The sequence below is a fragment of the Melospiza melodia genome, chromosome 24, assembly GCF_035770615.1.
Source record: "Melospiza melodia melodia isolate bMelMel2 chromosome 24, bMelMel2.pri, whole genome shotgun sequence".
NCBI lineage: Eukaryota > Metazoa > Chordata > Aves > Passeriformes > Passerellidae > Melospiza > Melospiza melodia.
The window spans coordinates 9,267,222-9,293,382 of NC_086217.1; the positions used below are offsets into that span (position 1 = coordinate 9,267,222).

Sequence of the window (26,161 nt, forward strand, 5' to 3'; positions counted from 1 at the left end):
GAAGACAAAACCTCCTCCCTGAGCTTACACTTCATGTCTGTCACAGCCACCCTTGACCATTTTTTCTTTTGTGTTGGACAGGGACAAACTTTCTTCTGCATGACTCTCCAAGGAATGCCTGGTATAACCCAGGGGAGGGTTCAGCTCAACATATTTTTAGAAAACTGAGAGCAAAGAATAAAAACAGACCTTTTAACTAAGAGAGACAATGACACTATAAACCCTGCTGGCCTGTGTTAATATGAGTCTGTTTATTGTAACACAATCTGTGACCTTCAGTGCACTGCCAGTGTCTGTAAATAATACAATGGGCTGCCTGTGTGTCCCATGGGGAGGGGAGTGCTGATGGAGCCTTTCAGAACTCAAATGGATGCCATGAGCTGACGTAGACTGGGCTATTGTGATTCTTATTTATGAGTCTCTCCTTTTCTTCTTTTTAAGTACAAGCTCCAAAGTCACAAAGTGGGTGGCAGAAAACAACCGTCTGCTTAGTCTGAGTTGGGTTTGATAGCATATCTAACATTCATAAAAGTACTCCTGAAATGTGAGTTCCCTGCTTCTCAGATCTCCTGAGGGCAGAGGAACAGCTCATTCGACAGATTTCTTCTATTTAAAAAAATTCCATATTTTGCCACTGGCTTCTTAGCACTATGAAGCTGTTCACCACCCACAGAACATTCACAAAACTCACATTTTTAGCTGAGATCCTCCATCTATATGGATGGTATTAGTCCCACTTCTGTGACCCAGCTATGACCCAGCTTTGTGCTTTGTGCAATAAAAACTGTTTGTCTTCAAAACTTCTTACAAGGTCTCAGTTTACTAACAGCCCTTGGAGTCATCCTACCTGCTCTACCAAAACCCAGGAGGAAACAGCCCCAGAGAGTGAACAGAAGGGAATTCTGCAGGTTGGGCTGAACCCATCCCTGTGCACACCTGAGGAAGGAGCTCACCTCTCTGGGCATCCCAGTCCCCGGGGCTGTGTGTGAGCAGGCACATTCCTGGCACTGCCACAGGCACTGGGGATGACAGAGGGCACTGGAGCAGCAGCTCTGTCCCCAGTGATGCATTCACAGGTGAGCAGTTTTCATCTGGAGCCATCCCTCACCTCATGCCACCCTGCCAGCGTTGGTGGCACAGACCCAAAGCTGTGCAGGTGACAATGATCTCCTGGGAGATGTTATCTGTGCACCAGCACCCCCAAACTCCAGCCCCTTCCACAGACTCCTAAAACCATTCTACAAACAGAGGATTGAAAGTCTGATCCATGAAACTAAATACAAAGGGATTGTCCCATATCTGTCCTGCAAAGGTCCCAGCAACAAATAAACCACATCAGCCCTTGAGCACCATCTCACCAGATGCACAATCACCTTAACCCATGTCTCTGTATTTAACTGATTGCATAAAATATATACTTACAGAATGCCTGTTTTCCATAGAATCTGCAAAATAAAATACAATGTATAAATTATGAAATGGTACCTTGCAGAGTGACCAGTTTTATGTTCCAAAAAATGCAGGTATAGGTACTTCAACCCTTTTGTTCACTTTGCAAGGATGTAAAATTCCTACCTACAGCTAAGGTTAAAGCTCAGGGCTTTGAGGAATATCCAAGTTCTAGTTTAATCCAAGTGCAGGGGTGAGACAGACATTTCAAAGCCCACACTGAGCAGGACCTGTTTGGCAGCTCCCCTGATCATGTGCTAGAGTAGAATTCTCTAGTGAGGGCACAGTCTGTAACTGGACAAGAGAGTCTTCCTTTTAGAGGCAAGTTCTCATCAGCCTTTTACTTCCTAATCCAGTTCCTTGCCAGGAAAATAATGTATTGCAGAATTCCAGTCGAGGATATAATTTTCAGGGCAAAAATAACATCTTTGTTATATATAACATCTTTGTTGAAATAACAGCAAAGACACCTGACATTTTATTAATAAAAAGTTCCTTGTTCCCAATGAAAAACCTGAGGGCCAGCAAGCTCTTTCCTTTTAGGGTCAGTGAACTTTAAGACTGGATCATACACTTATTTTAAAAAAAGTGGATTTAGCTACTCAGAAATTTCACAGAATACATTCAAATACCAAAACATAAATTTCCCCTCTCAAAGTAACTCCAGTTTTAGGAGAGGATTTCAAGGGTTAAGAGTGCTCATCTGTATCTTCTGTTGAGATATTTCACATGTGACAAAAGTAAGTGCTGAATCTTGAAGGGTATTTTCTTGCAAACTATATCAGATTCACTGGAGAGAGGCTGTGTGAAGGAAATTCATGAAATGTTCAACAAAAGGGGTTGGACTTGGCCTTGGGTTAATCTTCCCTGTGCTTTTTATGTAAATGGAAGTTAGTTTCTCAATCTACGTTTTTTAATAATTATGTATTTTTTAAATGCAAATTTAAAAATCAGTCTTCCATAGGCAGAACACTTATGTAAATTTTGAGAAGTTCCCGGAAATCACTAAATAAAGGGACATTATGCAGAGCACTATACCACTATTAGACTCTAATAAAAGTCTTTTAGAAACTCCCTTGTCAGCCAGCAGAAGTAAAAGGAAACTGAGCACAGGTGAAGGTCTCTGGCATGGTACATTTGGAGTTTTCTACCCAGAACTTTAGCCTAAGTAAAGGATTAAAAACTCAGGTGACTACAGCACCTCACAGCAGTGCATGAACTCAAATTCAGTACAAAATTGATCTCAGTGTTTGGCAAGATTGATCCACATACGACTAGACATTAGGAAACAAAAGAAGAAGTTACATGGAACACACACAAAAGCATTTTTGTGTCCTGAAAGCCAACAGAATTGAACAAAACCACTGCTGAGCCAGTGCTACATCAAAGCTTGGCTTTAAGTGGACAAAACCATACATAAGGTCTATGAAATGAGCATTAACAAGCTGTCATTTAGTCTCTGTCACAATGTATTGTTCTCACAGGAAGGAGGAAATGAGAAATTTTGTGTAAATTCCAGACTTCAAACAACGGGATGTTGGCTACCCAGGGCTTGGAGGTCACAGTGCCAGTGATCCTTGTTACCTGTCACCCACTTCCAGACTCTGGGGCTTTCTAGCTGGGTGTCACAGCCCTGCCAGGAAATGTCACACTCTGTCTTAGGGAAGTGCTGTGGGAGCCTGGCTGATTTCTACAGGTACCACTCAGGGCAGCCACTAATAAAGGCACAATGACACAGTGCTTTTGCTGATTCTTTACCGTGTCAATCTTTTCACAATCTTTTTTATTTCATTTTTGTTTTAAAAAATAAATAATAAAAAAGAGGTGGTTTTACTTTTTAACTAGTTTTACTGTAGAACTGACAGATTTTTCATAACACCTTGCTTTCCCTTACTGCCAAAACTGGGGAGTTGAGAAATGCTGGATTCTAGACACACAGAAAAAGCTCCATGTTTTGTGAAAGGAATCAGAGCTGAAGGTCTGATACTGGTGATTTCTAAAATATTCCCAAGTCTAAAAAAGGTAGGTGGTTTTACGGACTTCTGATGAATCTAAACTCTTTGTACTGCTTCTAGCTGATGTGATTTTAAATTCAAAGAACACATTTTTACAAAGAAGTGAATATAGCAGGAGTTTAAGACACTGTCAGCCCCACCTGCTCTTCCATTTCTTGCTGCTAGAGGTTATGGAGAGGAGAATATGTGCCTAAACAGCTGCAATTGTCAATCCACCTCCAAGGCACCTCCAGCCCTGGTGGAAGCCAAGATGTCAGACCTTGAACCAAAGGTGCTGAGCTGCAGACACACACAAAGTTCTGCCAAGACCTTTACTGGAGCAGTAGCTTCCATCAGGGAATCTTGGCAGGCAGCTTGGGAACAGCTCTGACACGGGGCATGCACGTAATGCAGCTCTGCTCTGCAGGTTCAAGCAAGGTCAGAAGCTCCCTGCATATTTGTGCCTCACTGAAACCATCTGGCTTTGCCTGATTTTTGGCTGAAGCTGTTGTAAGCATTTGGCTCTGGAATCAATGTCTCACAGATCCAGGCATGAGTCTAGAATATGTCTAGAAGCCCAAAGATCCAAAGAGTTTTTATACTGGAGAGAGGACAAGTTATTTGCCTGGCTCTGGACTGCCTGCAACTATCATGTGCCCCTAACACCTGAGTTCTGAGCAGCACAATGAATCCCCAGACCCTGGGAGTTCCTATGCTGGAAAAGGATCCAGTGGGAAATTATTCTGGCTAAGATGTAGGTGTTAAGCCCGAGGCTCAGTAGCAGGAAAGTATTTGAGCAGATTTCCTGATTGCTAGAGCTGATTTCAAATAGATTTGTTCCAACCCTGTGAATGCAAAGGGGATTTCTCATGCCTCTTTCCACTGGGCTATATTTATTTTTCCATAGTACATTGTTGGTTGCTGTAGGACTCTTAGAATTTCCTGTCTCACTGCTGCAATTGCTTCCAAAGTGACCAACTCATTTTTCCAGACTTAGCAGCATAAAGGCTGGTTCTGCATTTTGTTTGCTGGATTTCCACTTTCCTATAAGAAATTGGGAATTGTTATCTTGCAATAGGCCACAGTGAGCTCAGTCCAGTGCACATAAAATCAGTGCAAAGCTTATCACTGGCTTCTGTGAGCTTTGGGTCTGACACACAGCAAAGACAGAGTTCACTGAGGGAGAAAGACTGTACCAATAACATCATCTTCCACAGGAAGTGTCCTGGAAAAACGTGAGGAAATCTGTGAGCTGGAGTTGGCTCCAATTCTCCTCAGCAACACGAACAGGAGCCTGATTGCAAGCCTGTGCAATCCCAAAACCTGGGATCAACACTGAGGGAAGGGCTGGAGCTGAGATAAAGAACCAGCATGGAGATGCTTGGGCTTCCTGCCCCTGCTGCCCCTTGGGAAGAGGAAAGGTGTGATGGAAATAAATCATGCCTGAAAGAGCCTCCACCCAGGCAGCTGAACTGGTGTGAGACATCCTGAGGCTCCCTCAGGAAGAGCTGCCAGCCTGGATCCAGCACAGCTACAGGAGGCAGCAGGGTCAGAGCCATTTTATCGCTCCTGGCAGCCTGGGGATTTGGACAATTGCCTGTTTTGCTGAAGTTTTAGACCATATCACTTCTTTCTGAACAAAAAGCAACTTTGGAACTGGGCTGGGTATTCCTGACTCACAACATGCTTTGGCCTTTTCACAGAGCAACCAGAGAAAGCAAGATTTTAAGGAAATCAGTTCACCCTGGTGAGCCTGAAGGACTTTTACACAAAGCTGTTACTGACCTGAATGGCACTCACTGACCATTCCCCAAACTGCCATTTGGATGTAAGGTCTGATTTAAAGCGGAGGCTTGAAGTTTTTGGTATTTTATGTAAAATACTAAAGTAAGCCCATTGCTCTAGAAAAGGCTTAAAAACAATGCCCATGTAAACATCCTGAACACCAAATGTGCTTCTGAATTCAACTAATCTTTCAATAACAATGCAAGGACAACTTCTTATCTCACAGTTGCTAACAGAGCAAAGTGAGCAGCATCCTCCTTAAACTCTCATTACAGCAGAGGAAATCCAGCATCCAACCAACCAGAGACTGACGTTATTTGACTTTCAATCAAAACATACCTGACTAGAATGGAATTTCACAAATCACCTGCTTTTCCCACTGCAAATGAGTTAACTGTAGTCAACCACCTGCAAGTCTTCTGGGAGTTAAATGTGCATTTGACAGTTTGTTCCTGTCTATGTAAATGTAAAACCACCTCCTGAGTCCTGGCACTCAGAAGGAGGAAAACAGCACAGCAGGGAGGATGGGGAGTCTTATCCACAGTGTGGTGGAGGCACTCAGATGGCAGAAGCAGGAGATAGCATAGCCAGCACCAGGAAAATAAAAAGAAAAATCATAATGACAGATGCTCAGCACACTGCCAAAGGCCTGGGAAAGATCAGAGCATTATCAGCACTATGGGCTCCTGGTGCAGATTTTGGATAAGAGCAAGCAACAGCTACAGAACTCAATAACAACAAAACTCTATAGCAACAGCTACAGAACTCAAAATACAGGAGTTGGTTCCTGCTATGGCATCTGCCTTACTGGGGGTAGCAGTGAGAGTTCTTAGAAGAATGAAGAGCAAAAATGTTTTAGCTCAGTCACAAAGAACTTGTCAGACATAACAAATACTGAGTGTCCTTCAGCTTCCTCTCTAGTGCACACAATTTATGGAATGCACAGAAACCCCTTCATAAGACAAAATTGCTTATGAAGCATTCAATTCTAATTAAACCACAATAGTTACCTACAAACAAATAATAATAAAATGTTACATAGGTCTCAGGGGTTAAATATGTCAAACTGTGTAGTTGACACCAATTCCTAAACTCATGTGATTTCCCCAAGGACACGTTTGTCTGAATCATTGCCTTCCTGAAGCTGCTTGTACTCCTGGGCTTTTGCTCAAAAATATCAAAGAATAGAATGGTAAATCAACTTCTGCACCCACTAGTCATGTTCAACATCTGTCACAATTGGCATAATTTAATATGCTTATATTAATAGATATTAAAATAGAATATTTCATAGGGATCCTCCACTGCATTTACACTTTACCACCTCACAATCACACAGCCTATGAAAAATCCAAGGTAGTGTTACATTAACTGTAAGCTAGCACTGCACTGCTGGGTGATGCACTGCTTATCTAATTGAAACACTTTTCCTGTGTATCAGTCAGGAAAAACAGACGTGATTGAAACAATAAACTGGCACTGTGTTTCCAAGAATAACTGAAGCTGTAGAATGTTATGCCTAAAAGAGCAAGTGGACTGCAAGATTAAGGGGTGTTTGCAGAACCTCTGCTTAATTCAGCTCAGAATTTCAATCATATCCCATTTTACTGAGTTCCCACTTTATGGTATTACAGTCTTTTAAATGATCTTTGAATTTCAGCTCTGCTGTACCAACCTGGAGTTTGCACCCTCTGTTATGTACCAGAAAAAAGCAGGGCTGGTGAGTGGTGTGAGAGTCACCCTCACACCTGGGCAGAGCAGGTGGGGGTTACACAGCAGCTTCTGCAGCTTTTTATAGGTCCAGTTCACACTCACTGGAGAACATTTCAGAACATTTGTGGCCTTGGGGCTCAGCCCTAAAATAAACTGTGTTTTTTCTCTTGGTGGTTCTGCATGATGTGTCTGGCCACACTCTTAAGTGTGAAAGATATTCTGATTTTCACTGCAAGGCTGTGAAAAATGAGTACACCACACAGGCACAGCACCAAGGATTCTGAAATTCCTTTGCCACTGTTGTCACTCTCTAAACACGTTGCCTTAATGCATGACCTAATCTCTCTGTTTATTCAGCTGTAAAATGGAGATAAAAATTGCCATGTAAGTCCTAACAAGGAAAAATTAAGTAATGTTTTCTAAACTACATGGAGACCCTCACAATAAAAGATTCCCCAGAGATATACTGTGTCAGAGGTGGGAAATGCCTTATAGAAAAAATAGAAACTTAAAGCACAACCAAAAATTAAAAATGGCACACAACAAAGCCTGAATGGGGACAAAATATGAATGGCTTGCAATCCTAATATTTACAAGTCTAGACTTCCTAACACAAGAGAGGAGAGGAAATCCTTTCCAATTCAGACTTTGACAATCTATGATGAAATAAATAATGAAATAAAATAATCTTTTAAGGCACTGTCTCTGAACTGATTAGTGCCAGAACATTTACAGACAGTAATTGCCAGCAAGCTGCCACTGCCCACACACAGGTCTGTGTTAGAGGAGCTGCTGAAATGATCACATTGCTGTAAAGGCTTGGAGAGGCTGCTCTTGGGGCCTTTATAGATATTTGCTGGAGTTATACCCAAAGCAAATGGAATATTTTATAGCATGTGACAAACATGGTCAGTTCAGAGACAAATGTTTCTCTTGAGCAGTTTGAGATAACAGGACCTAGAATCACAAATGTTTCTCTTGAGCAGTTTGAGATAACAGGACCTAGAATCCAGATCCCTAACAGGGATCTTGATTCAGATCCAGATGTATGGCCCAAATATTCAGCAGATCCAGCACAAATGGGCTGATGAAGTAGATATTACAAATATTAATACCATTGATTTACAAGGAGCCATGAAGATGTCATGCATTTTATCAACTTCTGTGATTTTGTAGCTGCACTTTGGTATGTTCCTATCCAATGTGACTTGCAGCTCTTCTTTATTATGGCAATTATGTTCTAAATATTCAGTCTAAATATTATCTTATAAAATATTCAGTCACAAATTTATCCCTAACCTCTACACACATGCTTCCTTAAAGTGTTTAATTTTTCACTAGCTTACTTACCATTATTAGTTTTTCTGATTTCACTATAAACTGTTTCAGTCCCCTTCTGTTCAGGAGCTGGAAAATGTATTGGCACAGAATCAATATATTTTCTTTTATTGTTTTCTTTTTCTTTTTTCTTTTTGTTTGTTTTTTGTTTTGTTTGCCTTATGAAAAGCTCCTTAAACAAACAGAACACACTTTTTTACTTTCAGGAGAAGCAGCTACATAAGCAGCAATGAGCCTGTGGAGTCTGTGTGAAAAGCAAGCACAACCCCCTCCCCAAACCAGCCTGTAAGGGTCTGAGAGAAGGATGTCTCCTTCTATGTAAAATTGATGATGAAAATCTGCTTCCCTTTCTAAATTTGACTTCAACATCCTCCTAATCTTCTTCTGAGCTTGAACCAATACTGCTTTAATTTCACAGAGACATCTACCACTGGAGAATGGTTTCTCTGGATCACTTTGAAGACTTCTTCAATTTGTTCTAAGGATTTAGGGATCCTAGCCCTGAGGAGATCTATCACTTGGAAGACTAACATAAAGCCTTTTGGCAACCAGCCTGATTAAATCTTAATGGCAAAAAAAAAAAAAAAAAATTAAATTGCTGCGCTTTGGGAAATGTCTCAGAAGAATATTTGCAGATTTCACACTGCACAGCTTCCATTTATCTGGGAAAGGTCTCCTTTTGACAGAGAGGCCTGAAAATAGCAAGAATCATTTTCTCTGTGGTCAGCATAAACTTCTGGCCAGTAGGAGAATAGAACAATCTCCTGGATTTATTGTATGGCTGTAGTTTAAAAATCCCTGGACAATCAGAGTGCTCCAAAACTGGGCATTGAAAATCACTTTCTTCTGTGGACTTTCAACAAACCAAGAACTAAATTTTTCTAGTTAAAGTTAAATTAAAAAAAAAATTAATTGTTGTCTCCTCTTTGCAAAAAAAAAAAAAAAAAACAAAAAAAAAGAAAAAAAAGAAAAGAAATTTAAATTTCTGGATACAGAATCTTGTGCTTTAGCTATTAAAAATCCCCAACATTTAAAGAATTCAGACATACTGATTTTCAGACTCAGACTGCAAATCTATCAGGACTGTTACTGTTCTGCATTGTCCTGAAGAACCCACATGTCTCTGGCACCACATTCTGATTTCCCAAAGTTAATTCCATTAATATTTTTGTTTTTAAATTCTGTTCAGCATCCTTTAAATGCTGTGAGCTAACACATCAGAATGGAGTTGCAAAACTGCTATTAATTTAAACAATAGCAGCTACACCTCCGCAAATGTCTAATCACAGCTTTCAATCTTGCAGCTTTGGCATGAACTTGCTTTGCAAAATAATTTTAAGACCTCAAGGCATATTTCAAATGCTTACAGACTACTGTTTAAATGATCAATTCAGTTTCCACTGAAGTAAGAATTAATCTTCTTGGAATTTTAATCAAAGGTAACTCATTTTGTTTAGGACTCTTTTTTAGCAGGTAACAATCCTAAATCTATTCCTTTTGACTCTGTGCAAAGACTTGGTTTGAGGCATTTCCCTAGTTTGCTTTTTTATTTTTATCATACCCATTTCATTATATTGTGGTATAATGCCACTGCCCATGTTATTTCCTTTGTCAACCTTCCAAAAGTCGTCCTAGCACTGAAAAAATGCACCAGGAGAAATTACTTGGATGATTTGACATTTTGTTCCCACTAATTTTATAATGTTGCCACCCTGCAGATAACTAACCAGATATAAAAGTAAAATAAGGAGAACATTCTTACTCAGCCATGATTAGCAGTTTCTGCCTTGTCACTTCAGGGATATTTCCTGATCTGACTTTAGCCCCTGCTTTTGGTTTTGCTCAGATTCCCAATAAAGGGTTTAAATCACCTTGCCATCTTTTTTCTCAACTAAGCTTTAGAAAAGACAAGCACTGTATTTTTGTCAAGCATACAAACTTAGTAAGTATTGAATTTAATAACTCCAGATAAAAGTATTCCAGAAATTAACAGATAGCTCAGACATTACTTGAAAAACAGGGTAAAACAGTGTTTTCAAATGTAAGTAATTATTTACTGATAAAGACAAGGTGTTCATCCTTGTACAATAATTTCAACTTTGTTTGAAGTGACATTCAATCAATCCCAATTCCCAGAAGTGACAAAAAGGCAACTGCTACAGCTTAGATACTGCAGCATTTATTGCAGTAGCCTTTCACAGTACATAAAATATGACTCTCCTGCTCCTGAGAACATTAGTATTGACATTGACAACAGTGGCAGGAGGAACAAATGATTGGAAAGACAAATTAAATTGAGGTTAGGCCAGAGAGATCAAAGAAATCTGCAGTTCCTCAAAAGGCAGAAGGAGTCAGACACTGTGTAGCTGCTGGATGAACAATGTGTGCCCAGAGAAAAGGTAAATGTGATTTGCTTTGTCTTCCTTCAGAAAATAGGAGGAATCAGAAGAGGGAAAAGGGATTTGGAGCAAGGTGATAATCTGAAAGTTCTGTTCCCTAGGAAGGGCTGGTCATACCCACACACAGACATGAAAGAATATTATGACTGGGAACAAAACCTTACAATAACATCAACGTAACAGAAGTATCAGCAGCAGCCCTGTGGCCAAATTCTCTCTCTGGGTGCACATGATTATTATACAGGAATATTAAGAAACTTGGCTTTGCTTCTCTTTTCCCAAGAATAAATCTCATCCTGTTTTCATTGTGATAGGCAGTGCAGAGCTCAAGAGATGACTTGGTTTCATACAACTTCTTCTATTTAACTGTATTTAAGCAGCATCCTCAGGATGCTCTCAGGGAGGAACACATTAAATACTTTCAGTGCAGTTTCCATTTCCATAACCAAAGCACTCCACTGTGTCCTGGGGCAACAAAGGAAATCAATCAGGGGACTGCTCATATCTCTGTACACTCCAGCACAGCTCAGAATTACAGAATCTATCAGTGTTGTGTGCCATGCATAGGTCTGTAGCATGAGGCAGCACTCAATTTAAATCATCTGATCTCATTTACAAACCATGGTAAACATTATTCTGTGGTTTAATGGGGTTCTATCTACAGAGCATAGATAATACCTTATTGCTTAGTCTGATATACAGGAATAGTGTTATATAGGAAGAATGGATGAAAATGCTGTTTTTATAGGTGTTGATCTTGAATTTAATAGGGCTTTTAAATTAAATAATGCACTATGATACATTACTGTTCTACACCATTGTAGAATTGTAGTGCACACTCAGAAACAGTTGGAACAATTATGAGCCCAATTCTGAAGAAGAGTACAACAACTCTGGTCCTTCAGTGCAGAATTTAGCAGGGGTGGGTAAATAGCCTGCTTCAAACACAGGGAAGAGAGACTCTGTGATGAATGATAGCAGGAAGTGAAAACACAAAGCACAGGAGGACTGGCTGCTCCAGGAGGGCTTGGCTGCCAAGCCTGAAGAGTGAGCACTCTTGCCCAAACATCTGTGCCACCAGCTAAACAATCATGTCTTTGGTCTCTGCAATAAGTGACTAGTCCTTCCTACCAGGAAGGAGGAAATTTGTCCATTTCTTTCTCAGTCTGCCTCTCATTCAGCTGAAGCAAAGAAGCAAGAGCAGAGCATAAACTTCTCTTGCAGGGTTTATTCACTTTAACCAACTTGGAGCTCTTTGCAAATTTCTGAAAGGTTTAGCAGCTTTCAACACAAGGCCCTAATGGCATTGGAGTTCTCCAGATGACACAGAATGATTGAAGTGGGCATAAATTTCCATGGCTATTTCTCCTTCAAGGCTGCAGACACGTACCTCAGCCCCATGCTCTGAGGTCTGGTTACTGCAGGGAGGAGGACAAAGTTATCTGGGCATCAATATCTCATTTCTCTGTTCAAGGTGCCACAAAACCCAGGATGGTCTCTGGACCTCTCCAGACTAAATCAACACTGGTCTCCCTTCTCTATCACAAGTGAATTACAGCTTTGACCCTTCAACCAGTTCCTTTACAAAGGAGGAAATTCCACTGGTTTCTGTTCTCCCCATTACCTTACCCTGTGGCAACCACCTCAAGTTGCTCTCAGTGAATTTGGTCTCTTTAACATGGATCTTTCACAGCAGGCTGCCACAGCTCCAGCTGGGAGCCTTGCTCCACACAGCCCTCCTGTAAATGGGAATGATCCCAGGGGAAGAGCTGCAGGAACAGCAGCACAGGAGCCACAGCATCCGCCAGGTTCAGAAGCACTCCTGGCAGGAGACTGTCAGCACACAAAGCACAGCCCTGGCCTCCCCAGGTGCCAAACCAGGCCAGTGTGAGGGAGCAGCAACAGCCCCAGAGCTGCTCCCAAAAATAACCCATAGAGGCTGGAGAGTTCATTACCTCTGTGAGGATCAAGCGTGGAGACTTCAACTTCAGTGTAATCCACCTCAGCACTCTCAAGGTCAGGTCCTGCCCCAAAAATATCAAGAAGATGTTTCTTTGTAGGACTGCATGCTTTGTCTGAGCTGTGGGCATGATCCTGCTGCTATGTACAGGATATCACAGGATAAATCAGATTTACTTATTTTCTGAAATTATTGGACAAATCCCAGGTGACTGTGATAGTGCAGGACCAGGCCCTGCTGATGGCACATGGGAGTTACTCTGCTAAGTTGTAAGGCCAGCCAGCCCATTCCTCAGGGTCATCCCATCCAAAGGGCAGAAGACCAACTAAAGGCAGATTTCTGAAACTGTGGGACATGCAAATTGTGCCTAAAACTGTTACTTGCAATGTAACACCTTCAAAAGTGGCACAACACAAAATAGAGCTTTCCCATATTTCTGCTCCAGCTGCTCTTCCCTTCCTCTCCCTGCCATTACTTTCTTGTTTTCTGTGGCTGCTATGGCAGGACGTTTCCCATTCTGCACTTTCCCCACATTTCAAGCCATCTTTATGTCTTTCATGGCCTCCCTCATCACCTCTCATTCTCCAAATTTCTGCTTTGCCAATTTGCCCATTTCAGCACTTTCCTCCTAAGCTTTCTCCAAGCCCCACATAAAACATTTAGAATGGAACCCACTTTCCTCCTCAAAATGCTTCTGTGCCACAACACCCTCAGCAAGCCTGGCAATGATCTGACATCTGAATAACAGGACCAGGGCTGACAGGAACTGGCTACCTGGATACAGCAGACACAGAAACAGCTGCTGCTTTCTACTCTATTTCTAGAGTGGGGTGGGGATGGTTTTCTACCACATTTCTGTAAGAGCTGGAAGGAACCACAGCATTCATTCACACTGAAATCCTGCAGAACAGATTTGGCAGATTATTTTATTCAGATATTCAGGTTATTTTTAGATTTAATTCTTAAATATTTCAAGATCCAGATAAGTGAAGAAATTACAGAGAAGTAAAAGAAGCAGAAATCTGTAGAAAAACTTGGTTTTTAAAACAAATCAGAATATTTGTTATATAGAACTTAATATTTTGAGTATAAGTTGTATTTTTATACTGCTCATCATTAGATGGCCTGGGATCCAGCACAGCTAATTACACTGCATAAGGCAATTGATAAAAGGGTTCTATTGGTGTCATTTTGGACATGGGAAAGAAGGGATGGCCCAAACATTACTACTCACTACTGCCATTAGAACATCAAGACTTTCAATTATAAGATAATTTAAAAATCTATTGTTTAGGTATGGAATTACCTTTACTCTCATCTGTTGATTTCATGTGGTTTTCATTATCTTCAATATAACCTGATCCTAAAATATGAAAGCCAAAGTTGAGCTGACAAAGTATTTATTGTAACCAATGAAATAAATGAATTACACAGCTGCAATTCCCACTGTCATTATCTGTATTTCTATATAACACATTCTACTTTTAGATTCCCACTAAGACATTCAGGTGGGAAGAATGTGGCTTTTTAAATAATCAGCTAACAAACACACAAGGGGTAACTTTATCTATGTCAGATGCTCTAAACATCACATCCACCTGCCATTGCCAAGTGCACTGAGGTCCTGCAATGAAAGGTGCCCAGGCAAATTAACATCCCTATAACTGTGGTCACATCACAGGGCCATGTGCCACAGCTCAAATTTCCTCTCTGAAATAATTTTCTTGCAGCTGTGTCAAAAGCAGAAAGTAATTTTCTTTTACCATGATTTCTCCATCTGTGATATTGTCAATTGATTGCCTGGGAGAAGTGTCAGACTTATAAACCAATCTGTGTAAGACGTGCTCATAAAAACTGTACAAAGACAAAATGACAGAAGATACCTTGGACAATGTTATTGGTATCCCTCTGTATTCCCAAAACATTGGGCCCCATCCAAACAATAACTATGAAGTCCAGAACTTTAAACAGATGTTTAATTAAACCAATTTACTAACAGTTTCATAGCAAAATTGCCTACCTGAATAGTAGTTTCCATCACTGGGCGGTCTTGTTAGTTTTTCACTTGCCAAGCTTGGAGCCAAGGCAGAACTGAAAAACAAACCAATAAAATTTGATATAATTATCCAAAACCAATCAATAAAACCAAGAACATGATTCTGTGCAAAGATCAGTCACTGTCTATGCTGGCTACCACATATTCTTAATCACTGAAACCGATGAAAATTTTGCCTTTGCTTTAGGAGAAACACATGGAAACTTTAAGGTCAAAAATGTTCCCTATTGCATTATTCTTCTTTATGACCTCTGTATTTTCAATTTTATTCCATATTTAAATGCATTCAGATACAGACCTGACATTCTTGTATTTCACTTATCTGGCTTTTTTTCTATTTTTAGAGTATTTCCTCAGCCTGTTGTTGTGTTAGCAGGTGGAACATGAAGCACAACCATCTATTGTTTGCAGGTGTGTGCTGTAACAAGCTATATTCACGTGAAGCAAGGCTTACAGCCCTTTATACACAGAAATATTGCATGACTATCATAAAGCACGTTTGGTTTAACCCCAGATAGCAGCTAAACATCACACAGCCACTCACTCACTGCCCTGCCCTGCCACAGAGGGATGGGGAGGAGGATTGGGAAAGGATAAACCCCATGGATTCACGTAAGAACAGTTTAATAATTCAAATAAAGTTAATAATAATAATAATAGCAATGAAAAGGAGAGAGAGAGAGAGAGAGAGAGAGAGAGAGAGAGAGAGAGAGAGAGAGAGAGAGAAAGCCCAAGGAAAGCAGGGGATGCCCTGAGCAGCGAGCAGCACCTCCCGCAGTCCCAGGCTCGGCGCGGTTTTGCTGCTGGGGCTGTGCTGTGACAGTGACCAGCACCTGCTTTATGCAACCTTCAGTAACCCTGCAACAGAAAGGTCTTCCAAGAGGTGGGACCAGGCAGCTGCTTCATTTCCTCCATCTCCAAGGCTGCTACACTGAAAGCCCTCCAGGATTCTTCTGGCTCCTTGAAGTACTCACTCCTGAGATAGTCTATGCCCAGGGAACCTCTGGGCTTGTCCCAGTGGGGGCTTCTGATTCCCAGTCAGGCTGATTTCAGCCTCCAGCAGTCAGCTCTTGGGATCCCTCTCCAGAAACAGAAGTGGTTTCTGTCCCTTCACAGCCTGATAACATCAGGGTACACTGTGCACCCGTGTCTGCTGCAGCCTTATACTCCTGGGGGGCTGACGTGATGGCCCACGTGATCCACACAGCCCAGTGAGCAAGGCTGTCCCTCTCTTCCACAGGGCTGCAGGCAGAGCCCCTCTAGTCTTGCTCATAGGTTTATGCAACTTGCTTCTTGTGAAAAGGGAGCTGAATTCCTTTCCATAGGATCAGGAGTAAGATCAGCCCTTCCACTCTCTCTGAGGAACTGCCCACTGCAGACTGCAGCAGCAGCTTTCCTGGGAGAACCCCTCTTGTGATTGTTCTTCCTTGCAATTCCTTCCTAGGCCTGAAGTAGAATTTCTATCCCACTTCCTCATGTTGTCTCTGCAGGGCTGAAGAAAAAGCCAGGGTCTCCCCTGGTGTGTGCCCTCAATATCCTCCCTTGACCAAATAACACTTTCTGTTACCAGCTGAGGTCCCGGACTCTGCACGTGGGAAGTGCAATCCAGATCCTCTTTCAGCTGCTCAACTGGTTTCTCCACAGCAGGGACAAGGGAGGAAGAGAGAGATCTTTCTGTGTACTGCAAGAGTTGGGGAGCCCCTGCCTCCACCACTGGTGCCTGTTTGTGTCTCCAGACAGCACTGGCAGTGAGCTGTTGGATGATGATGGTGCACTCTGGTGTACACACTTCTGATACTTGGTGTGTGCACATCAGGCTTCATCTGGATCTGTGAGTGACCATGTGTTGTTTGGGTCATAATAAATTATCTACCTCTAAGCATGGCCAGTTCCCTGCTGTACTGAGTACTCTCTCCATTATGGTCCACTTCCCTGGGTGAAACAGAACATCCTCCTTGAAGAAATACCTTTCCTTGACAAGAGCTGCTTCCAGAGGCTGAGGACTTGTGTTACTCTTCCAATCACCTTGTCAATTCACCCTTCCCTAGAAAATGCTCACAGCTGCTTGGCTTCTCTACTCCCTAATTCCACACCAGCAGCCCCATTATCCCAGCATCTGAGCATCCAGGTGATAATGGGCTCTCCTGGATGATGGCTGAAATCCTTCTGCATATCCTGCAGCTCACTCAGGGATAGGGATCGGGTGCTTCTTGTTCTGCCTCTTCCTCCTGTTCTTGTTATGACCCTGCTTTGTCCTTCTTTACTAAACAAGCCATCTTTCCTGGGCATTTCTCTTCCTTTTTTAAGGGGCAACTGCTACAGACAGGGCTTGGTCCTCTGGTTCAGCTGCATCACCCACCCCTGGGGTGAGCAATCACAGTGTCTGTGGTTACTGGAGTTTGAGTGCCCACTGTGCCTGTTCAGGGGGTTGGAGTAGCTGCAAATAATTTTTTGACCCTAAACAAGAACTGAACCACATTCAGCCACTTGCTGCTTCCTACCAATAGGACCATGCTGGTTCCATCAAAATTTTCCTAATTCTCAAATGCTCTGGAGAAGAAAGGGAGGCTGTGGGAAGACGTCTCTCCTCCATAAGCTGGCTGTCCGAGGAGTCGGGTAAAAGATGTAATTGTGAATAATTCCCAACAGGTGTCTCCCCACGCACAGGTGATGGCAGTGCTGAGACCCGACCAGGTGAGTTAAAACAACACCCTGAGCCCTGTCCCGAAGGGAACAAACACAACAGGGGGCAGTAGTGCAAGCAACGTGTTGGAGAACACGAATTTGTTTGAGAGCAAACAAATCAACACGGTGACCAGTTGTTATTAAACCACAAGGAATGCTTGTAACAAACTTGTTTCAACATGCACTGGCCAGATCTGTTGTTAACTTTGAGTCCCACGTTGGGTGCCATAGGAGCTGTTGTGGTTTAACCCAGCTGGTAACTAAGCACCCTCCCTCACCCACCCCACCCCCACTGGGACAAGGAGAAGGATTGGAAAAAGGTAAAACCCAGGTAAGAACAGTTGAGATAAGAACAGTTTAATGATTGAAATAAAGTAAAATATAATAATAATAATAAAATAGTAATAGTAATAATAATAGTAGTAATAATAATAATAGAAGGAGAGAGAGAGAGGAGTAAAACTCAGGAAAAACAAGTGATGCTCAGTACAATTGCTCAGCACCTGCTGACTGATGCCCAGCCCAGCCCTGAGCACTGACCAGTGCCTCCCAGACAATTCCCCCCCAGTTTCTCTACTGGCAGTGACACTCTGTGGTGTGGAAGATCCCTTTGACAGTTTGGGTCAACTGTCCAGGCCACCATCCTGCCTGGCTTCTTGTGCCCCTGCTCACTGGCAGAGCATGGGAAACTGAAAAGTCCTTGACTCAGTGTAAGCACTACTTAGCTAAACAGCAGTGTTATCAACAGCATTCTCACACTAAATGCAAAACACAGCACTGTACCAGCTACTAAGAGGAAAATTAACTCTATCCCAGCTGAAACCCAGACAGGGAGGCATCTTACCCAGACATCTCCATGGATGGTCCTTTAGCTTGACAGAGAAAAACAAAACTTCTATTAATAGGTTGCACAAGTAAAGAATTTAAAAGTAAAAATTAAACCCAAAAATATAGTGATTGTCTACTCCTGTCAGAGTAGCTTCTCCTGGCTATCACAAAATTAATTACCTCATGTCTTATAGCTTGTTTATCTCCCAGGTCCCTTAAATCTCTCTTTCAAAGAAAACCCCAGATCCCAAACCCCAGATTTTAACCAAGCCAATGTAAACAATCTGGGATGCTGAAATTCTCCAAATTTTCCCAAATAATCTGCTATGTACAGGATATCACAGGATAAATCAGATTTACTTATTTTCTGTAATAACAAGACCTAAAAAAAATACCTTAACAATAAAAGACAAATCCCTCAATGAAATTGTATTACAGAGTGGAAGAAAAGACCTAATCCCATAAATTAATGGTCTAAGTTTCCTTCATGAGGACTACAGAGGTAGATCAATTACACCTGAGTTGGGACTCCAAATCAAATTTTTATACCTCTGTAAGGGATCAGAAACCTCCTCAGGCCCAGTCTAACTCTACATTGCCCGAGACTGAATTTCAGACCTAGGACTGCATGGGGACAGTGTAATTCTGGCCTATTTTATAAACTTTGCTTCCCTAGGGCTGCCCAGCACTATTAGTTACATGTTTTGCCCAATATGCTTGGAAAGCTTCAGCACATTTGCAGCCTAATTTGAGTCACCTAGCATTTTCAGTAGATTCTTTTAATGTGTTTAGTCATCTCTGAAGCCTCACCCGCACAAGCCTTTGCTGCTGAGACAAATGCAAGTTCAAATGTGATACATTTGTCCCAAAACAAAGAGAGGGGGAACATCATTACCCTTTTTCTTCTTACACAAAAACCACCACAAAGCGACTGCTCCTGCTCCTGCCATGGCTGTCAGGACAAATGCAGCAATGACTCCTTTCTGCCAAGCTGCTAAGATGACTGCAAATAAGAAAAACATGTTTAAGAGAGTAGTTAGTGACAGGTCAACACTAACAAATTCTGTAGCTCCTGACCTTTCATTTTACCACATATCAGTCTTCTTACACACTGGGGAAGATCTTGGAAGAGGCTTGTGTGCCAGGTTCTCTAGTGAGCCTCTCCTTTGTTGACCAAAAGCTCAAGCTTGTGATCAACAGCTTGGTTTTAGTTTGCATCTTGCTCCTTTGGCTTTTGGGCACCCCCTTAATTTTTCCATGTAAACTGGACAATCTCTGTTTATAAAGACATCTCTCTGTTTAACTTCTGGAACAAAAACCACCAGTAAGGTGGCATTAACCACTCCAGTAAGGGAGTTACATTGAGGAACATCTCAAATCACCTGTAAAGGTGACAGAATTGGCAGTTTATCATTAATGAGCTCACCACTGATGGTTATTGGATGGCTCCTCACGTCCACGCTGGCTCGGTTCGAGGCCATGCAATAATAGGTCCCTGTGTCCCTCCTCTTCATTGTTTTCTTGTGCCATATGGTTCTGTCTGAATATTCCCTTGCTTCATGTAGAAGTTCTTCATGATCAGTTTTTTTAAAAAACTTGAAGTGAATTGGCCAAGATCCTTCCTTCACAGAGCAGAGGAAAGCAGTATCACTGCCAACTTCTACTTCTCCATACGGAACACTGCCCAAACTGGCACCCCTGATTGGTACTACAGAGGAAGGCACAAAGAAAACAAATATTAGCACTATTAGAAATAACTTTGATAACAAAATATTGTATTATAGAAATGCTTGCTTTAATGCTTAGTTAAACAGAGACTGAATGCACAGTATTAATCTTTCTGAACAGTCTCTGCCAGACAGCATCCTCTAGTAAATATTTTTATAGACCCAGAAATAGAGAGGGCATGATAAAGAAACAAAGCAGACACAGGAAAAAATTATATCCATTCCAGAGAGGTCAGTCAGTCTCTTTCCTTAAAATCCTTTGGATGCCCCTCTGGCCCCAGCCTACAAATGATTTTGTTTCCAGAAATAATACACTCAGCAGTTCCATTGTTTAAATAGTTATGGTGCAATTTATGTAGTTCTGCTTTCAGAGTTATGTAGAGTTATGCTGGTTTATGCTAACTCTGTGGTAAGAGTGTTCTTGTAACTTTTAATATACAATAGAGGGTGTCAGGAGATAACAAACCGAGTTGTCCAAAAGCAAATCCCAAATTTCAGTGGTTACAGAATACAGCAAACACAAGGACAGAAGTTAGTTTGCATTTGAAGAAGTTGTGAGAATATGCATAGCCAAACCATAGTTTTAAGTCTGCTGGTTTACAAATGAAGCATATGAGCATACACAGAACTAGCCTAGGAGCAGATGAGCTTCAGCCTTTGTAATTTACAGGGGGAGAAAATGGACACACATTTTGTGATGCAAGACATGTAGAATGTCAGCAGCTGTGCAAAATGTTTGGGATATGAAGTGTGTTTTGCTAAAATTCCAAAAGAAAAGTTCTCTGGAAATATTAGAAATGTGTTTGGGGAAGAGCTATGGATAACACAAGGCAGATATAAAGAAGGAATCATTAAGGCAACACTGGTACAGAAGCAGAGGAAGGAAACCAGATTTGACATGAAAAGATGGTGGTCATGGAAGCTGTATTTGTATTAGGAAGTGGATTTAGATATAAGACATGGGTTACTATGACTGAGCCCCTGACAGAGAGAATTGCTCTGGAAAACATAAGTCCTTTTCCAGATCTGCTAGAGACAGAAAGGACAGAATACAGAGAATCTGAAGTCACCACCTCACCAGTCATGGACTGTGGAAGACTGGCTAACAAGGCTCCAAACAATGACCTTCTCTTGAGAACTTCTAAACAGAGTCACAATATATCCCAAACCACAGCTCTGACACCTGGGATACACCAGTTCCAGCAAAGAAATTCCCACTTGTTAATGGACCAAAATTATGCATTGTGTTTGTTTATTTGTACCTTGTTATTTCAAAATACCTTGACTTTAAATCTCCCTAGATAAAACTCTTCAGAATTTTATCATTGAGCTTCTCTCTACTGTTAGTAAACAGTGGAACTGATGAATTTAAGGTGAGTCCTAAGGTGCTGTGGTCTGGGTGAATGCAAATACTGTATTAAAAAGCAAATGGAGAGTGTGCAATAATCCAACAGACTCAAAAGAAATGCAACAATTCTGCATTTATCTGTTCCAGTCATACATAACTCAGGGTCAAAACTCAGAAAACAGCCTATTAACCACAAGTTTATCTTATTAAGACCAACACAATTTGAGTTTAAACCAGGATGCAAAGCTGAAAACGCCTTGGTAGAGAGAAATTAGCTCTTCTTTTTCAAAGATCAAGAATTGACTTCTACTCTGGTGCTGGACTACTGTGCTGTGATAGGCAAATATTTTACCTCAAGTGAGCAAGAACTTGCAAACATTTCACATCCATTTTTCTTAGTCCACCACTTGCTGCTACAGTTTCAAAAATCTAAATATTACACTAGACAACAAGAAGAAGAATTAAACAGACTTACCTATCACTGTGACATTTAGAATATTGCTAGTTTTCACACCACTGGAGTGATTGTTTCTAGCATCACATTTGTACCCTCCATTGTCATTTAGTCCAATATCTTCATCCAGGAATGTAGCATATGTGTCATTAGTTACATTTTTCTTAATTTCATCCCCTTTGTAGAATGTGAATGTTATTGGTGGTGTTCCCATCACTGAAAGACAGATTAATTGTAGAGGCTTCCCTAATACCACCTCTGGTGAGCCACTGACAACAGAAAGAGTTGGCTTGGAGACTGGAGCTAAAAGGTGAATAAAAAATTGTTGCAAATTACACTGCATTAGGCCAAAAGACACAATATTATTTTTTATAAAACATAAATATATAATATTTAGCTACTTTGCAGACACAGTCTGTATTGGGAAGCCCTGCCTCATTGAAATCCTCATTTCCCCCAATGGAAATGGGGGGATTTGAACAAATCAATAGCAAAGATAATAGAACATATGTGACTTTGAATAAAGCAGCATAGAGGGACAATATGAAGCAAAACAAGGAAAGGATCAGTGACACAGCTGTGGATCATCCAGCTCCAAAAGCAGTTCTGACCCAAGGAACAAGTGTGCTCCATGTATGACCTGAGGGAGATTGCACAGCTCCTCCTCAGAGGAACACAGTGAACAATGCAGTTCATGCCTTGGACAGACTGGAGAACCCCTGTGCCTGCTCCATGAGAGGGAAGGGCACTGGAGTACTCACAGCTGGTGAGCTGGGGAGGGGGCTGTGCTTAATAAACCAATAAACCCTTGGCTTTTCTAGAGTAGAGCCAACCAGATGAGCTCTGGCTCTCCTGGCTTTCTGCCTGGAGGGGCAGGTGCAGGGATTCAAGGCAGGCACTGACAGAGCTTCAGATCAGTGAAAGTTTTGCAGAACATTCCTGGCTCCTGCAAATGGTAGTGAAGGGAAGTTTATCTGGTCCCCAGCAGAACCCAGGGACCAGCAGGAAGCCACTCCAACTCCCTTCTCTGAGGGCCAGCCCTGGAAAGTATGACTTGATTATATCACAATACACCAAATCCTCTGCAGCTAAAGCACATCCCACAGAAATATATGTTGTAAGAACCAACACACCCTGCTAGTTCATGGACCAGAGACCGATTCTGTAAACTGATGTCCTTATTTAAAAGCTTCTGCTTTTGCTCCTTCCCCCACCCTGGTGGTTCTGTGTCAACTCACCATAAACACTTATCCTTACAGGTTTGCTCTCCTTGACTATTCCTTTTACTTCAGCTTTGCAGGTGTAAGATCCAGTATCATTCACATTAACTTTAATTGCTAAGATTCTAGATTTTTTCAACAGGATGTCTCCACTGGAACTTTTCCGTAGGATAGAGAAGTTGGCTCTCCGTGAACCATTAATGCTGCAGTTCAAAATTAAATCTTTATTTTCATCCAACTGAGTCATAGAAGCAGATAGTGTTGGCTTGGGAAATAATTCTGCAAGATAAAAAGAGAGGTGATTCATTCAAAATGAGCCTGGAAGAATATGACTACTTATCTCAAAGTATACAGAATGAAGGACATACTGATAGTTTATAATTTGGGAACAAAAAATTGTGTTATTTTAATATTATTGTATTTTCAGGGAAAATAGAAACAGCATTTGCTTGAAACAACTTTTCACAGGTTGTTTGAGGATATTATTTTAGTTGGGAAGTATAGGTGGGCAAAAATCAGAAACAAAAATCTAACTAGCCTTCAACTTACAGAAAATTTACACTTGGATCTGGAGGTTACACTTGGATCCTGAGTTCTGCCAAATTTAAATATTAATACTTTGAATAAAATCTAAGATGAACAGAGGTTTTACCTGACACAAAGACATTCAGTTTGGTGGTTTTAGACACTGCTCCTTGCTCCACCTTACACAGGTATTCACCACTGTCCTCTTGAGTAGCTAATGTAGAGTATTTCAGAGATTTCTTATCTCGTACACTGTTCAGTATTGTTCTGTTTTTCTGGAAGATGATTTCAATGCCACGCATTTCAGCTGCCACGGTTGAGCACTGAAATTCTATAATGTCTCCTTCTGTAAGGTTATTGGAGGGTGTGGTGATCAGAGTGGGATTTCTAAATGGTTCTGCAAGAGAATAGATATAAACATACAGATAGATTGATATACATGTAAATATGTGACCCAACTTTTATCAATGGCTAGCAAAGAAATGTAAAAAGAAAAGCTGAAACAACTTACCCTTGACTGTAACAAGTGTTTTGTTGCTGTGTTGGGAGCTCTCCCATCCAGATTTTACTTGTCTCTTGCCAAAGCAATCAAATTGTAAAATATTATCTCCTGCTTCAACATAATATTCCATTTCAGAAAAATTTTGGTTTTGCTCAGCTACACGTTTTGCTATAGGCTCTGAATTTGTCTTTATCTTGCGGAAATAGAACTCTAAAGGAGGTACTTCTTCTGGCAGCTCACAGCGTAATTTCACAATTTCACCCTCTGAAACTTCTTTTTTGTCAGCAGTCAGGATTGGCTTGGTCATTCCTTACAACAGGAAACAAAGAAAAGAAACAGAACTTTGCATAATCCTGAAATAAACAGTACCTCTGATGACTGTGGGAATGATTTATACCGATTAACAGATGCAAACAGTTTGCAAGAACCAAAAGATGACCCCATAACACCTCAGTGCTGACAAATTCTGTCCAAGATGCTTTTCCAGGGAGAAAACATCACCTCCAGTCAAGAACATGTCTAGAGAGTGTATGGATGGAGGTGGCCTCTGTTTTCATAAGAGATGAAAAACAAGACTGAGAAAACATTGTCTGCAAAAGTGGCCCATGGCTGATGCTGGCTTTGGTGCTGGCTCTCACACCCTGAGCACCTCTGTAGGTTATTTCCAGCATTTCCAGGAATCTGCACACCCCTCATCACAGTTATTGGGGTGGGCACAACTTTCACAAATAATTCTTTCTCTAGCCTAGGGAACAGAGGCTCAGCATACAGACTGTGCTCCTGACTAGCACTGATCTGGCCTGGAGCCTTGGGGTCCTGAGCTCATTTCTGTGCCTTAACATGGGGGATTAGTACCAAACCCTCATCAGTACTGTGATGTCAAGGATAAAACACACTTTGCAAGATACCTTGTTTAAGCACTGACTATTATTCCTTCCCTGTAAGGTTGTTCTCTCTCTGTACCTCATCTGCCATGTCTGACAGAACACTCACCTGCAACCCAAACATAGATGGGCTTACTGATAACCAACTTGTCACCTGCTTTCACCCTACATTCATAGTCTCCTGTATCTGCAGACTTGGCCACAGGTATTTCATACCGTGCATCTTCTTTGTCTGATATGGTCATAAACACAAGCTTCCCATCTTTAAAAAATGTGAAATTGTGCTTCAGCTGGAAATCAGTATTTTTGCTAATATCAGCATGGCAGATGATTGACATTGGAGCTCCATTCTTCACTTTGTCAGATGGTTCAACCTTGATTTTAACTCCGTTGAAAGTAAAAACTTGATAGACTACAAAAAAGAAAAAAAAAATTTTATTTTAAATTAGTCCAATACAACACAGTTATCTCAAGCTGCCACATTTAAATTACAAAAATTAATTTTTAAATTTACATTTCATTTGATAGAAATATTGTCATTTAAACTGATAAGTGCTTTTAGAAATAAAGCTCATGGTATTATTTATATAAGTATGTATATATGTATAGAAATGTGTGTGCATAGAAATATATTCTGGCTTCATAACCACAGCAAGAAAAAGAATTTGTAGCTTAAATGTTACAACTGTTAGGCTCCTGGTATAATTGATTTTTATGTTCTCACATCTTGAGAAACAAGTATAGAGGAAGATGTATAAATTAATTCACTTTCTCTTCTTTAGAACTTACACTTCTATATCTATTCTGGTCAGGATTTGTATTAGAAATTGCTATTCAAATAGAAAAACTTTCCTGCATCTAAAGAAGTCCCTTGTCCTGCACACTTCCCAGATATTTATAATGAGTCCTTGCTAGAGAGAGTCTTGGCCATAAAATCAGTGAAAAGCTGTGAATTTCTTTGCATGTGAATAAACCACATGACAGCAAGGAGCGAACATTTCTCCCAGGTGATGGGAAAAAGGAAGCATGCAGAATGTACGTGCTGGGAGCCAGCAGCATGATAAGATAAAAAGTAAACATGTTCTTTTCAGAACACAATTTCTGAACTCTGCTCAGCCATGATCAATTCTTTTGCAAGATCAGGACACAGTGCCCTTAATTTCTATTCCATAATTTTATCCTTCCTTCTTCCTCGTGGGCATGAGGAGGATTCTCACATATCAAAACAAAATGCTCATTTTCTCTGCCACCTGTTTTGTGGCTCAATAAAGCAAATTACTTTAGGAAAGATTTC

The 26,161-nt window shown here is 41.1% G+C and overlaps 1 protein-coding gene across 8 annotated transcripts in view; it reads right to left on the reverse strand.

Moving 5' to 3' along the window:
* PECAM1 (platelet and endothelial cell adhesion molecule 1) overlaps positions 1–26,161 on the reverse strand; it is a 31,567-nt gene that overhangs the window by 4,702 nt on the left and 704 nt on the right. For 2 of the 8 annotated variants that reach the window (XM_063175988.1, XM_063175986.1), the window contains exons 3-15: positions 24,977–25,279; positions 23,993–24,292; positions 23,609–23,878; positions 22,975–23,235; positions 21,758–22,039; positions 19,634–19,915; positions 19,103–19,210; positions 18,224–18,251; positions 14,659–14,729; positions 13,945–14,001; positions 12,634–12,702; positions 8,292–8,348; positions 1,423–1,445 (exon numbers count right to left, since the gene is read on the reverse strand). In XM_063175988.1, coding sequence (XP_063032058.1) covers positions 1,423–1,445; positions 8,292–8,348; positions 12,634–12,702; positions 13,945–14,001; positions 14,659–14,729; positions 18,224–18,251; positions 19,103–19,210; positions 19,634–19,915; positions 21,758–22,039; positions 22,975–23,235; positions 23,609–23,878; positions 23,993–24,292; positions 24,977–25,279 — 2,111 coding nt within the window. The remainder of the gene's footprint in view (positions 1–1,422; positions 1,446–8,291; positions 8,349–12,633; positions 12,703–13,944; positions 14,002–14,658; positions 14,730–18,223; positions 18,252–19,102; positions 19,211–19,633; positions 19,916–21,757; positions 22,040–22,974; positions 23,236–23,608; positions 23,879–23,992; positions 24,293–24,976; positions 25,280–26,161) is intronic. The other 6 variants (XM_063175992.1, XM_063175991.1, XM_063175994.1 and 3 more) reach the window with 4 other exon arrangements.